The sequence below is a fragment of the Atractosteus spatula genome, chromosome 22 (assembly GCF_055471065.1).
Source record: "Atractosteus spatula isolate fAtrSpa1 chromosome 22, fAtrSpa1.hap1, whole genome shotgun sequence".
Classification (NCBI taxonomy): domain Eukaryota; kingdom Metazoa; phylum Chordata; class Actinopteri; order Semionotiformes; family Lepisosteidae; genus Atractosteus; species Atractosteus spatula.
This window is the reverse complement of record NC_142727.1, coordinates 8,836,789-8,849,515: the sequence shown is the minus strand read 5'-3', so window position 1 is coordinate 8,849,515 and position 12,727 is coordinate 8,836,789. Positions and strand designations below refer to the sequence as shown.

General features: G+C 43.5%; 1 protein-coding gene across 2 annotated transcripts in view; it reads left to right on the top strand.

Annotated features, from left to right (window-relative positions):
* The window catches only part of kirrel3a (kirre like nephrin family adhesion molecule 3a), a 304,458-nt gene that overhangs the window by 151,609 nt on the left and 140,122 nt on the right, over positions 1–12,727 (top strand). For both annotated transcript variants that reach the window (XM_088939485.1, XM_088939484.1), the window contains exons 6-7: positions 3,631–3,736; positions 12,368–12,516. In XM_088939485.1, coding sequence (XP_088795611.1) covers positions 3,631–3,736; positions 12,368–12,516 — 255 coding nt within the window. The remainder of the gene's footprint in view (positions 1–3,630; positions 3,737–12,367; positions 12,517–12,727) is intronic.

The window sequence follows — 12,727 nt, the reverse complement described above, 5'->3', positions numbered from 1 at the left end:
CAGCATCTTTCAGTGTAGGCGTGTTTTTCCAAACGCATGCTTTTAAAGTGCCCACTACCCACTTGAACGCTTTCAAAGGACCCACTAGGTAGAGTGTTCTTCTATGCGATGGAGGTGTCTGGCTGAAGAGTAATAAAGGAACTGCAACCAAGAATTAAGTTTTCATCAAGAACAAACAATTCTTTCCTCTTACAAAGGGTCGGCGAGGCCGAATTCGGTTCCACGTGCTGCAGCTGAGCCTTTTTCACTCAGCGTTAGGAGGCCCTGGAGTGATTGCCGTACTTTATTTGTGACAGTTGTGAAGTGTCTGTGTTTTGTTTGGTTCTAAAGTGCAGTGCGCTTAGAGAGGAAGATTGATGGGTGTTAAGGAAATCCCAGGGCTGTCACAGAACGTAAACTGCTCAAATAGTCCTTCATATTGTTGTTGTTTATTAATCTCGCCTAATGGGTGATATACACACGTTTCTAAAAGGTATATTCTTAGATCAGTAAATATGCTGTTGCTTCCCTTCCATGGAGGATGATTGCTCCAGTCTCTTTCGTCATTTCAATTTCTGCTCTCACCTTCTCCGTTATCCCTTAGCGCTGCCGTGGAAATACACGGTTGCATCCTGTAAATGTGCAGTTGTGTGTTAGAAATAACCATCTGCGCTTTTACACTGCTTGCATCACCATACCCTTCTTCAGGGTAGTCGTCTTTCGAAGACCCCAGGGGTAAGGCACGACACAAAGCACACACCCGAGCTTTTTTAGCCAGCGGAAATACGGTTTGCTAACGATTAAGTCATTTCAAATCGTTAGAATCAACCGGGACGCTTCGATGCTCTTCAGACGGTGAGCCTGTGGAGCCGATTTCCTTTCTGGACATCAAAGTGAAGTTGTGACTTTGCAGAAGTATCCCCCCCCTTCCCATTGAGAAGGAAAAGAAAGCGCTCAGTTGACTCTGTAGTGATGAATAGAGCTGTGTGGCGTAGCTTCTGCAGTGGATGCTGGAAACCAACAGGAAACCTATGTAAAAGGCCTGACGCTCCTGGTGCTTTTGCAGCGCCTTCACTTATGGCCTGAGGTGTCAAAGACTGATTCAAGAGAAAGAAATCCGAGCTGCCTGCCTGCCTGCCTGCTGCTCTGTTTGCCTCTACGCTTTTTTTTCTCCTCCTTCTGCGCCATAAACGCTCGTGCTGCACGGTGTTTGTTCCCTCGGAGGTTTCGGCGCAGGGACTGAGCCCTCCCTGTCAGCTCTGTGCAGATGGGACTGGGGAGAAGCACCGCGAGCTTGCTCTGTGGGTTCCTGCCCTGTAGGGATGGGGTGCGTTGCAGAGACTCGGGGGGTGGGGGGGAGGGGGAGCGCGACACCTTCTTCAGAACGATTCTCTCCTGTCCTTGATGAGCAGGACCGCGGGGGGTGTGGAGATGAGCCGGTGCTCTCGGTGACACCCAGAACCGCGGTAATTGAGCCGCGTTGTTAATGGCCTCAAAGCAGAACATCGCATTAACCTCTGTCTTCATCCTCCCCCCCCCGTTAAAGGAAAATAAGTTATTAGCGGCTCCTCTTTCAGGCTCGCCGTCGTTTTCCGGCATTAGCATAATGCGGAGATAACGACCCGCACCCTGCTGTTCCACCTCTCAGCGGCAGCACGTGCGCGCGATTCCAGACCTACCTGGCCAACCCCGCGCCGAAAACCACTGAGCAAAGAGTGGCACACTTCTGGTCAATCAGTGATGCATCCTGAAACATGGAAGACTGCAAACACACCCTGGCAGATGTTTCTAAATGAGTACGCGTTTAATGAGTGGAGGTGGACGTCCACAGATTGATTTTTAGATTTCTTCCTTTAGGAATTAAGTGCATTTTACATGCACTGCATGCATTTTTCACTTAACGGTACTATTACTTTACGAGGATTCATGCATTATCACAGAATGTGAACTTGGCGTGTAAAGTTGGAATGCTTTGATTTTGAGGTGCTTCACTCACCTGGGTGTAAAATGGTCTTCATTTGCTTAATTGGCCAGTCTTTTACAGCCATGAACTATATTTAAATCAGCCAGAATCAGAATCCTAACGTCTTAACTGTAAGATCTTTTCCCTGCTTACATATAAAAGGATTATTTTTACTTTAATTCATCCAATGGGGGAGTATTAGAAAAAAAGTCTCAAATTGAAATGCTGTTTGGAGTTAAGAGGTTAAGAGGTAGCATTTGTGATTTTATAAGGCATTTTTAGAAGCATCCGTTAACAGAATCATTGCTTCAAACAGAATTAAGGATGAGTCTGCATGCACTGAACACATATACTGTAAGTGAAATCAAAGACTTTAAATGCTCTATTGAAGACCATGGGATGTGTACAGGCATGCCAATATAAGGCCACTCTTTTAGTGAAGCTGTATGATTAGAGGAAGAATTAAATAAAGCCACACTTTTACTTTGTGACCCTCACTTCCAGCTTCCATTGTGCCTGCTTTACAAATATGTGTAATAATTGAAAGATGACTCACTCTGTTTTAATGAAGTGCATGAAGAAATGATTAGAATTAGCATTCAACTTCTGAGTGAAAATGCAGAGTGGTTTAAAAAAAACACCCCTGTGCTATTAGGATTAGTCAATCACCCAATTAGTTAATTAAAACATTGAAGTTTCCATTTTGTCACAGCTGTGTTTTTTTTGTTTTTTATGCTCAGTATGTGTACCAGTACCCAAATACATCCTCATTTATATATCAAGAGTACACCAAAGATCTAATTAGTTATGTAATATGATGTGGGGTCATTTGCAGATTATTTGCTTTCTTATTTTCTGATGTAAAAATGAAATGATATGCTGATGTATTTTTAATGCACAATAAACCTTGTTTAGTGAATTTAGGTCCTTAGATTAAAAAAAAAAAGATTTTTTTTTCCAAGTTGACATCAGACCTGCCAGAATTTGGACATCAACTGTTCACTTAGCTCTCTTGAATACCCAACTCCTGGTTTCTCCTGGTTTCATTCTGATTGATCGGCTGATCTGGACTGACCACCCACTACCCTGTCAGAACACACCGACAGCATGTTGCAATAAAATGCATATTGAGAACTGACCTCAAGAATCCTTACGCACCCCTGAGGTGGAATGCAGAAACAAATACACGTTTCAGGCTCTCAGAAAAAAGTTTGGAAAGTCTGTAAGGAGGAATCTCAATGACAAGTGGCCTTGTGTGCCTGTCCTTCGCTTGGAGTCAGGTGCGGCTGTATGAGTAGGTTTGCTCAGTGTTTTCTTTTGCACTGGGAGAGATCTGCAGACCTGAGCTCTACGGAGCTCAAGGCACCTGCGGAGGCAGTAGTGGCGGAGTTATTTAATAGTGCTGATTGATCACGCTGCTGTCCTTCAGGCCTACAAATTAAAGGCGCTCTGCCCGGAATGAATGTCCTGTTTCAAGTTATTTAAATCAAGAGGGAAAGAATGACTTGTTTTAATCCGAGCTTCTGCCCGTCTGTGTTTGTGATACCCTCCCTGTTCGTGCTCTCTTTGTTTTTTGCTAGTTGTGCGTTCTGGCGTTGTGGGTTCAGGAGCCAAGCTATCTAGGGTGTGAGCGGGCTGGCCTGACAGGGCCACTGAACCAAAAGACTGTGCTCTCTTTTTTGATGCAGACCTTCCCCTGGTGAATCTGTCGGTGGAGCCCCAGCCCATCCTCGAGGGAAACCTGGTGAAGTTCCACTGCTCTGCCAAGGCCAACCCTCCAGTCACGCAGTACAGGTAAGAATGGGTTTTCCTCTCTGGAAAAATTGCCTACAGCTGGGACCTGCTCCCCCTGCTCCTTGCGGGAGCTTCTTGCAGGAGACGTGTCTCTGCACAGCAGACACACAAGAGCGACTTGCGTCCTCAGACCTACAGGTCCTCACGTGGCCTAGTGTCATCGGTATTATGGAGTGAACACTGAGACCACTGTCTCTCTCAGTGAAAGTAGGCGTGGTGTAGTTTTATAATTGTGCCGCTCACACGGGATTGAGGAAGGCACCATGGTTGTGTAATGGTGAAATGGACATGACCATCTTTGTCTAAAGAAACGTCACTGGAGATTGCAGTGTAACAGCAACACGGAAGAGATGAATGTTTTATTTGTACTTTTTCTTACACATTTGTATGAGTGATTCGGAATCCTTGCTGAGGCTTTCAGAGTGAAACCTATAGCTCATCAGGATAAGTGTTTCGTGTTTGCTGGGTGAAATTGTGTGTTTGATGTTTTTGTGTGTTACTTCTGGATGCTCTGGACTCCTTCCACCTATCAAAGATGTTAGGCTACTGGGTGTCTCTGGGTTGCACCCTTGTCCCTGTGTCCCTGTCCATGTGTCCAGGGAGTAGTTTTTCCTTGCACCCAATGCTTTCAGAATTGGCACTGGGTCCTTACCAGGAATAAAAAGCTTCCCCACAACGAATGGATGAGTATATGTCCCTGTTGAAGAACTGCTTCATAAAGGTACTGAGGTGCAGAGATGTATAGCTTGTTTTTTTTTTTCAAAAGACAAAAGAGTGCTCTGTTTGGTTCCTTGAACCCTCAAATGGAAGCGTGCAGTTCACATTATCACTTGGGTTTCAGGAGTCACTTGCCCGAAGCACAAGTACAGTATGCCTCACGTGAGAGACATGAATTAGCCAAGTCCTGCAAAAGTCCCTGTGCGTCTCTGCTTATTCACACAGGCTAGCGGCCCTGCCAGGGGTACGCCACCTCCACTTTTACCTGCTGTAGGCTCGGGCCCCCGTCTCTGCTCGACAGATGCGAGCCGATGAATAATTGATATCACCGAGACTGGGAGTGTTCGACATGTTCCTCCACCATCTGTTTATATCATTTTAATTTTTTTTAAAAAAAGTAACAGTAAACTGTAGGCAAAAATACCAGTGCTCCTAGTCAGATGTTGTTGTTTTTTTTATCTTAAGGAACAAGAAGAAGTTCATTCCACACTGAATGAAAAGTAGGAAAAAAACAACATTTCGGCAAAAAAAAAAAAGGAGACGTGGAAAGCAGAGGATAAGTAAAATAAGGGGTCTGTCAATCCCTGGCCAGTCTTTGAAACTGCCTCTGTGATGCTTTTCCACCCATCAAAATTGTGTTACCTTAATTTAGAAGTACATAAGCATTCACTGTACAGCTTTGACAAGAAAATACCCTTAAATAACCTTGTAGTATGAAAGCTAGACGTTGGGAATATCAGAGAGGCATCTATTGTACCAATTATTGCTTTATACACTGGTAAATGTATAGGGATATGTAAGGAAATAGATACACAATATGGGTCATATTAATGGCAGAAACCATTGCCTGTTTTGAGCAGCAGGGAGGAACCGACTGTCACACAGAATGAAATGTTTCCCACAGAACCCGGTAAAAACAGTGAGCTGCCATTAAGTGGTGTGAAGCGGGCTTTCAGGAATAAAATCTGATGCTCCAGAAACAGCTGAGATGGACAGCACTGCACCTTAAGGAAGAATCTCACAAAGATATAGATGTGTCATGAGCCCCTGCTCTCTGTCAGGGTTTTCTGTGCAGCTAGGTTGGATCTCTACAGGTATGCTGGTGTTAGCCAAGCTGTTAGAAATATTTCTGCACGCTCAAACAAACCTTCCTTGGTGGGTTGGGACCATGTGACCTTGGGCACAACGCAGTGGTCTTTCAGGTGGAATGTGAGATCTGATTGGATAGGGGGCAGCGGTCATGTGACCTTAGGGACAATGCAGCGGCCTTTCAGGCAGAATGGAAGATCTGATTGGATAAGGGGCAGAGGTCATGTGACCCCAGCGACAGTGCAGTGGCAATTGGGTGGTTCAGTCCCGTACGGCTGGGTGAGTCCACAACCACAGGCTTCCGTGAAAGAGGTGGCACAGAAATAGAGTGAAATAAATGCGGAAGGAAGAGTTTGCATCTTCATTAGCAAACCGGAGGGGCGGTCACCTGCGATATATCACAATTATGCAAACGCACCAGTGATGAAGAAATAATTCATGCTGGGTGGCAAACCTTTGCGCACAGGGACAGGAATGGAATCCATTAGCAGGTGTTTGTTTTATAGTCTGCTGGCTGTCTGAGAAAAAGATAGAAGGTGGGGGAGGGTGTTGTTGAGCAAGACTTCTCTTGTTTAGTAGTGCAGCACAATGAAACTGAATGCTGAATTCTCAGTGGGTTTATTTTTGGTTTGTCACCTCGTTTTCTCCCAATTAATTATCAGGAATACTTGATGAAAAGCTGAAGCCTTAATTACACAGCTTTGTGATTGCTCATAAAATCATCTGATAAGTAGAGATGGACATAAATAGTGCCGTCTGTGGTCAGTCTGTTCATTTCCTTAATTGTCTGTTTGTTTCTGTGGGTAAGTCTCGAGTTACTTTGTGACAACTCATTATATTGAATTTTGATCCATTAACTTAAGACAATCTGCAAAACAATACAACTAAAGAAAACACATTGCATTTAGAGAAAGAAAAACTTTCTTCATGTTGATGGATTGTAAAATGTGTATGGAAACAAGCAAGAAAGGCAAACGGTATTTGAATGAAAATGTTCAAGAAACATGGAATGTGAATCAGTGGACGTTACGTTAAAATCGTACTAATAAGACCTCATTCTGAATACAGTTTTGGTCATCACAGTATGAAAGAGATATTGCTGCTCTGCAAACAGTCCACAGAAGAGCAATTGTCATGCTCAAACGAATGTCCAGCTGATCGGCTAAAATAACCGAATCTTAGTCTTGAGCAGATACGACTAAGAAGGGACCCGATTCAGGTGTTCAGAATCCTCAGGGGCATTGAGAAATCTGGAAACAACATGGAAGTGAATTTAAGCTCATCCACTGCTAGAGCCTTCCAGCCCTTCAGAGCCTATTTCTGCCAGGAATGACGGGCCTTTATACATTTTGCATTATCTTGCAAAGTTATAGACAGCACAGGCCTGACTGAGGGCTTGACTTCAAAGTAAAATGCGTAACTGTAACGTAGGCGTTCTCTCTGGACCCTATGCAGACGGGTAGAGTGAGGAAAACACGGGGGAAAAAAGCATGCAGGGGTCAGGAATGAAAACGGGGGGCATGTCCAAGGTGTGCTGGTGTGCGGGGGAGGTGTGGCCGAGGCCAGCAGTCCAAAACTGAGTCCATTGGGGAATCCGAGAGAATGCAGAAGTCCAGAGCCGCGCGGTCCATCCAAGACAAAGGGAATTAAAACAGGAACAGGGACAGGGACCAATGCAGAGCCTGGAACAGAGTGAGCGCCTGCCTTTTATAGGACGGGGGGCAGGAACCGGAGGCAGGTGCAGGGAATGAGTACTGAACAAGGAAGGGCTGGAGCGTCCTTAAGAGGAGGGGTTTGCGATCGTGACAGTAACAGGAGTAACACTTTTCTTACCCAAGCATGTCGCTGAAGCCGATACCCTGGCTTCTTGCATGAAGTGGCTGATCAAGATCCTTGGGTCAAGTAGCTACGAGCAGCCCAACGAGGTACAGTAGGTTGTCTGAATGGCCTCATCTCATGTCTAACCTTTCTTTCCTCTTATTACATTATGCAGATACAGTGTGAGTTAGAATGCAGGTTATTTTTAAAATCACCCCATACTTCTGTATCTTGCAAAGAATATATTACAGGGTTACGGTGTCCCTTAAGATCAGGCGCTCACTATTTACTATTACAAAGAAATCTTATGATATGAATTATTGTAGCCCGGGCCATTTCTTTACACAGGAATAATAATAATAATAATAATTGCTTACACTTATATAGCGCTTTTCTGGACACTCCACTCAAAGCGCTTTACAGGTAATGGGGACTCCCCTCCACCACCACCAGTGTGCAGCCCCACCTGGATGGTGCACCGGTACACTCACCACACATCAGCTATCAGTGGGGAGGAGAACAGAGTGAGGAAGCCAATTCATAGATGGGGATTATTAGGAGGCCATGATTGATAAGGGCCGATGGGAAATTTAGCCAGGATGCTGGGGTTTCACCCCTACTCTTTTCGAGAAACGCCCTGGGATTTTTAATGACCACAGAGAGTCAGGACCTCGGTTTCACATCTCATCCGAAGGATGGCGCCTGTTTACAGTCTAGTGTCCCTGTCACTATACTGGGGCATTAGGACCCACACAGACCGCAGGGTGAGCACCTGCTGAGCTTCAGTGGGCTGCCAGGTGTGAGTTGCAGAGTGACATGGCTGCTGGCTAGGAAGGCAGGCCTGTCTGAACAGATTGTAACTTCTGCTTTGTACTGTATATATGAAGTCAAAGCTTGCAGCACTTGGCAGAAGATTCACCCTCATCAGGGCTCATCGATGTGACACAGGTAAAGTATGGTGACACAGGTGTGGATACAGTTGTTCTTTTCACTGGGTCTCGGAGCCCTCGCTCGGCACATCTGGCTCGGTGTTGTTGTTTCCCATGACTGGGACATGTTTCCATTTTGGAAAATGTCAGTCGAATCCATATCTTTGATATATAGTGTTCGACAGCAACCCTATGCCTCAAGTGAACTGACCCAGCACTGCCTGGGTTCTTTCAGCCTTATATGTGTATTGCTATACCTTCCACATGGTAAGGAAAACTACTGATTTTCTCTGCTGTTTCCCATCACCCTCTGTTACAAAATTCAGCAGAGATCAATGAAAGAATGCTATCGCTTAAAAAGGCACCAGGAGAAATTATCTTCCTTTAACTTATGTTAAGTCTGAAATAAATTCAGCAAAACAACTGTCTGAAATTACTTGCATTTGAAAAAAAAACACTAGATTTAATTATGTAAATTTAAGGTTCATTCATTTTGTTAATATTATGGTCTTCAACTTATGTAATTCAATTGTACACATCTGTGAAATGCTTAATAAACATTTTCATTCACTGGAATTGAATTAAAAATAAATTACTCTTGTTTATAAAAGGCTGTTTTTTTTTCCCCAGACTTTATTGCAAGCCAGTGGAAGCTAGATTTCTTTTTTTTGAATCCATTTTTTTCTGCTGTACCTTCCCAGCTTCAGAACACAGGCGCCATAAATGTAAGACATATTACAAAAATGGTGAGGGCTGCATACAACATACAGCAGGGTGCCTGATAATATGAGTCACTGTTGGAAGTATCCTCCACACAAGCAGCAGTCACACTTCTAAATAGGACTGAGGCTGACTTCATTGAGTCATCTTCTGTGTGTCAGGACACAGTCTATATATATACACACACACACAGTAAGTTAAATCTGTACTGGGGGGGGGGCAGTAGTGGCAGCACTAATGGTGTCTATTCCCAAAATAACAAATAAACCCTAATTTGAATTTCCAGCTTTCAGCTGACAGGCCCTTTTCCCAGGAAGAGATGCAGGTGCCTAGTGGCTCTTGTGCTCATATGCTTTGGAGTGTTACCAACCACAAGCACAGCTTTCTCGCTTCCTGGGGCTGCCGGTACTTTGTTAAAACGTAATGTGCCGTGAATCGCTGGCGAGAGGACCCCTCCGTCTGCCGTGTAGCTGCCGGATCGCTTTTTCCACGAGCCTTTTTTGTTAACCCTTTATACGTGCGGTAGTCTTCGATGAGGAGAATTTCATCGTCTCTAAGAGCTTGGGTTTTTTTCTGTGTCCTTGATGCTGTAAAGGAGATGAATACAGATGTTCTCAAAATAAAAAAAAAAGTTTCCTTTTCATATTGTTTAGTAGCGTGCAACACTGCGTTATGTATAGGTTTCAACTTCCGTGAAGTACAGTAATTGTATGCTCTTTGACCTCTTCCACTAACAGACGTTTGCTCAAATCCTTGTACTGAAGCAGATGTTTTGTGTGATTATATGATTGAAGATGGTTTTTATGTCCATAAAAAGCACTGTGGTATCTTATCCTTTGGGATTGAAAGCATTAGATAAATGCAAAGAATTTTTTGTAATTATCATTCTAAACCCGGATGGTGTACTGAAAGCATTATTTATCCAAAGTGATGAAGCAGCAGCGCTGCAGGGATTGAGCCTCTTCCTCATTAACATGTCATGAATATGAACACATTATACATTGTCTGGGAGCTATTTAAGTTTTGAAGCAGTGTTGTACTGTATATAACCTGTTCTGTGTTGTGTCTTTTAGCTGAAGTGTGGAGAACTGTGAGGAATGAAAAATAGATCATGCTTCTTGTTACACTGTATCCCAATAAGATAACATTGACAGAAGACAGCGAAGGACTAAAATAATTGCGAATCAAGACTTGTGAAAAAAGAATGCTTCAGAATCACTCCCAAGTTCTAATTAAAAAAGGAAAGCCTTGGTCAGAAAAATCTTTTTTTCTGAGTAAAAGAAAAGGAATTGAGAGGCAAGGATCTCCCAGAACTCTCGGTGGTGCATTACCATGTTTTTTTTGTTCTTTGTCAGTACAAACGACTCCTACCTCTCATTGCCAAGGTCGTAAGAACATATCAGCTAATGACAATGTCGTGCTGATGCTATCATTCTGTTTATCAGTAGTCAATGCAGTACATGCAGTTTGAGTTCTGAAGAGTCTAGTGTCTTTACCATATGCTGTATATCTTGTAAGTATACAACATTGAACAAAAAGGATTTTTGACCACTGAGGCATTATTTCCTGTACATAACATCGCCAATAACATGATTTTCCAGGACTGATGTGTAAGTGTACCTGTGAAATACACATTGTCTAATACTTTTTTGACACTATAGAAGAGATTGGAGTGACATTCTAAATGGCTATGCCTATGAATACTATATGATGCCAAATCACTTCTGCCAAATATTAATTATGCCACTGTTTGGGAAGTGTGCAAAGTACATTTCATTAACTATTTGACTGCTGGGATAGGATACTATGTTTTCGGTGTTGTTATTTGATAAAATGTCCTTTGTGGTTGAATTCCAATACTATTTGTATCTGAATGGTATAAAATGTAAGAAGGCTTTGTTCAGTGTGCTTATATATTTTAAAACATTTCAAAACATAGTGTCTGCTATTTTATATGACACTGTGACTCAGATTGCAAGCTTTTTTTAGCTCCACACTTAGTTGCTTATCATTGAACATCTCCAGCTGCATTTCACATCTACTGTAAGAACGTACAATGCAAAGATAGTTAAATTCACATTAAAGACGTTTGAGTGGGTAGAGTACCTGCATCAGCATGAATAGGCTGCAAAGGACGAGGTAAAGGTTCATTCCATGCTGAAAGGAAAAAGACTTTGGAGCCTTTACCTGTTCAGTTCAGGACAATCGTGTTCTAGAAAACTTTTAATGATGGTAAGGACCCTGTGCTGTGAATGTTTGCTTGAATGATGACCATGTACAGTACAGTATCCCGCATACACTGAAATTACAGTATGCAAGAATTCTTTGGGATTTTTATTGCTACCTATGGGGAAATAACTATTTGTCATTCTCTGATTTACACAGTATTTCATGCAATTATTGCTGCTCAGTAATGGGGTCCTCTGCCTGTGCATTGCATTGGAGCAGCACGTCACTTACAGAGCCACGTCTGTGAAATTTGCTGAGGCAAGCAGAGATCCATTGCTGAAATGATGTATTTATATGACAGTGCAATAACTCCTTCATCAAGTCAGTGCGCATTGAGTACAGCATCTGTCTGTATTTCCAAATTCTGGCGACTTTTATTTTCGAGTGCTTTTGCATCATCATCATCATCGCAAAAAAGCTAGTTACAGTGGAACATTGGAAAAAAGTCAATAAAAATATACATTCTCAGTTCCAAAAGCAGCCAGACATATGGCAGTGTATAAATTGAGTGTATAAATGTCAGATGCACTGAAACTGCCCATTTGTAGCCCTGGGGTGTACAAATGAGCCTACATTTGTGGGCTGAGGCCTGTGTCGCTGGGTTATTGTTTCAGAGAAAGTAACCCTGAAAATCTGCCGTGATCAGCTGAAAGACCCTTGTTTCTGCCAGGGATCTACTGCGCTCAAGCCAGTGCACATGTGACGATGGCAGCGCTCCGTGATACAATCCCGGTCGCTTGCAGGGCCATGATGTAGACAGTGCCACTGCCTAGACAGCGCATAGCTCCGCCACTTCAAAAGGCCACAGCAGAGCTCTGCTGTCTAAAGTACAGAGAGGAGTGATGTCCCTTCTCTAACTCGCATTGTGACTACTGTACCTATTACATGCTCCAGTCCACAAGCCCAAGGACAGATTAACAACCGTGCAGAAAAACTGAATGTGAGAAAACTAGTCAACCCAATCTGCCAACCAAAATTGGGAATAGAGTCCAAGCCTTTTTTTCCCCCATGAAGATGCAGGTTCATAAATTGTTCAACTCGTCTTTTGTTCCCTCGTGTTGCTGTAAATGCGAACTGGTGAAGTATGTGATATATCAGATCTTATTTCCTGTCTGTCTCGTTCACGCAGGTGGGCGAAAGGTGGCAGTGTGATCAAGGAGGTCACGGGTGACGTGTATGAGGTCATCGTGGACCACTCGTTTTTCACCGAGCCCGTGTCCTGCGAGGTCACCAACCCTCTGGGCAGCACCAACATCAGCCGAAACGTGGACGTTTACTGTGAGTAGTTCTCTCCCTGCAGTCTCTGCCAGGCTTCAGAGAAAGGCTCCACAATGAATCCAGTTCTGAAAGCACAGGAGTTAGTAAACATCACGTCACCTGCTCACTTCTGTAATTGTGATGAATTTACTGAGACTTGCAGCAGGAGAAAAAAAAACAGCAGGAGAAAATAAAAGCTGAAATTTCTCTTTGTTGCAGAATTTGTTAGGAT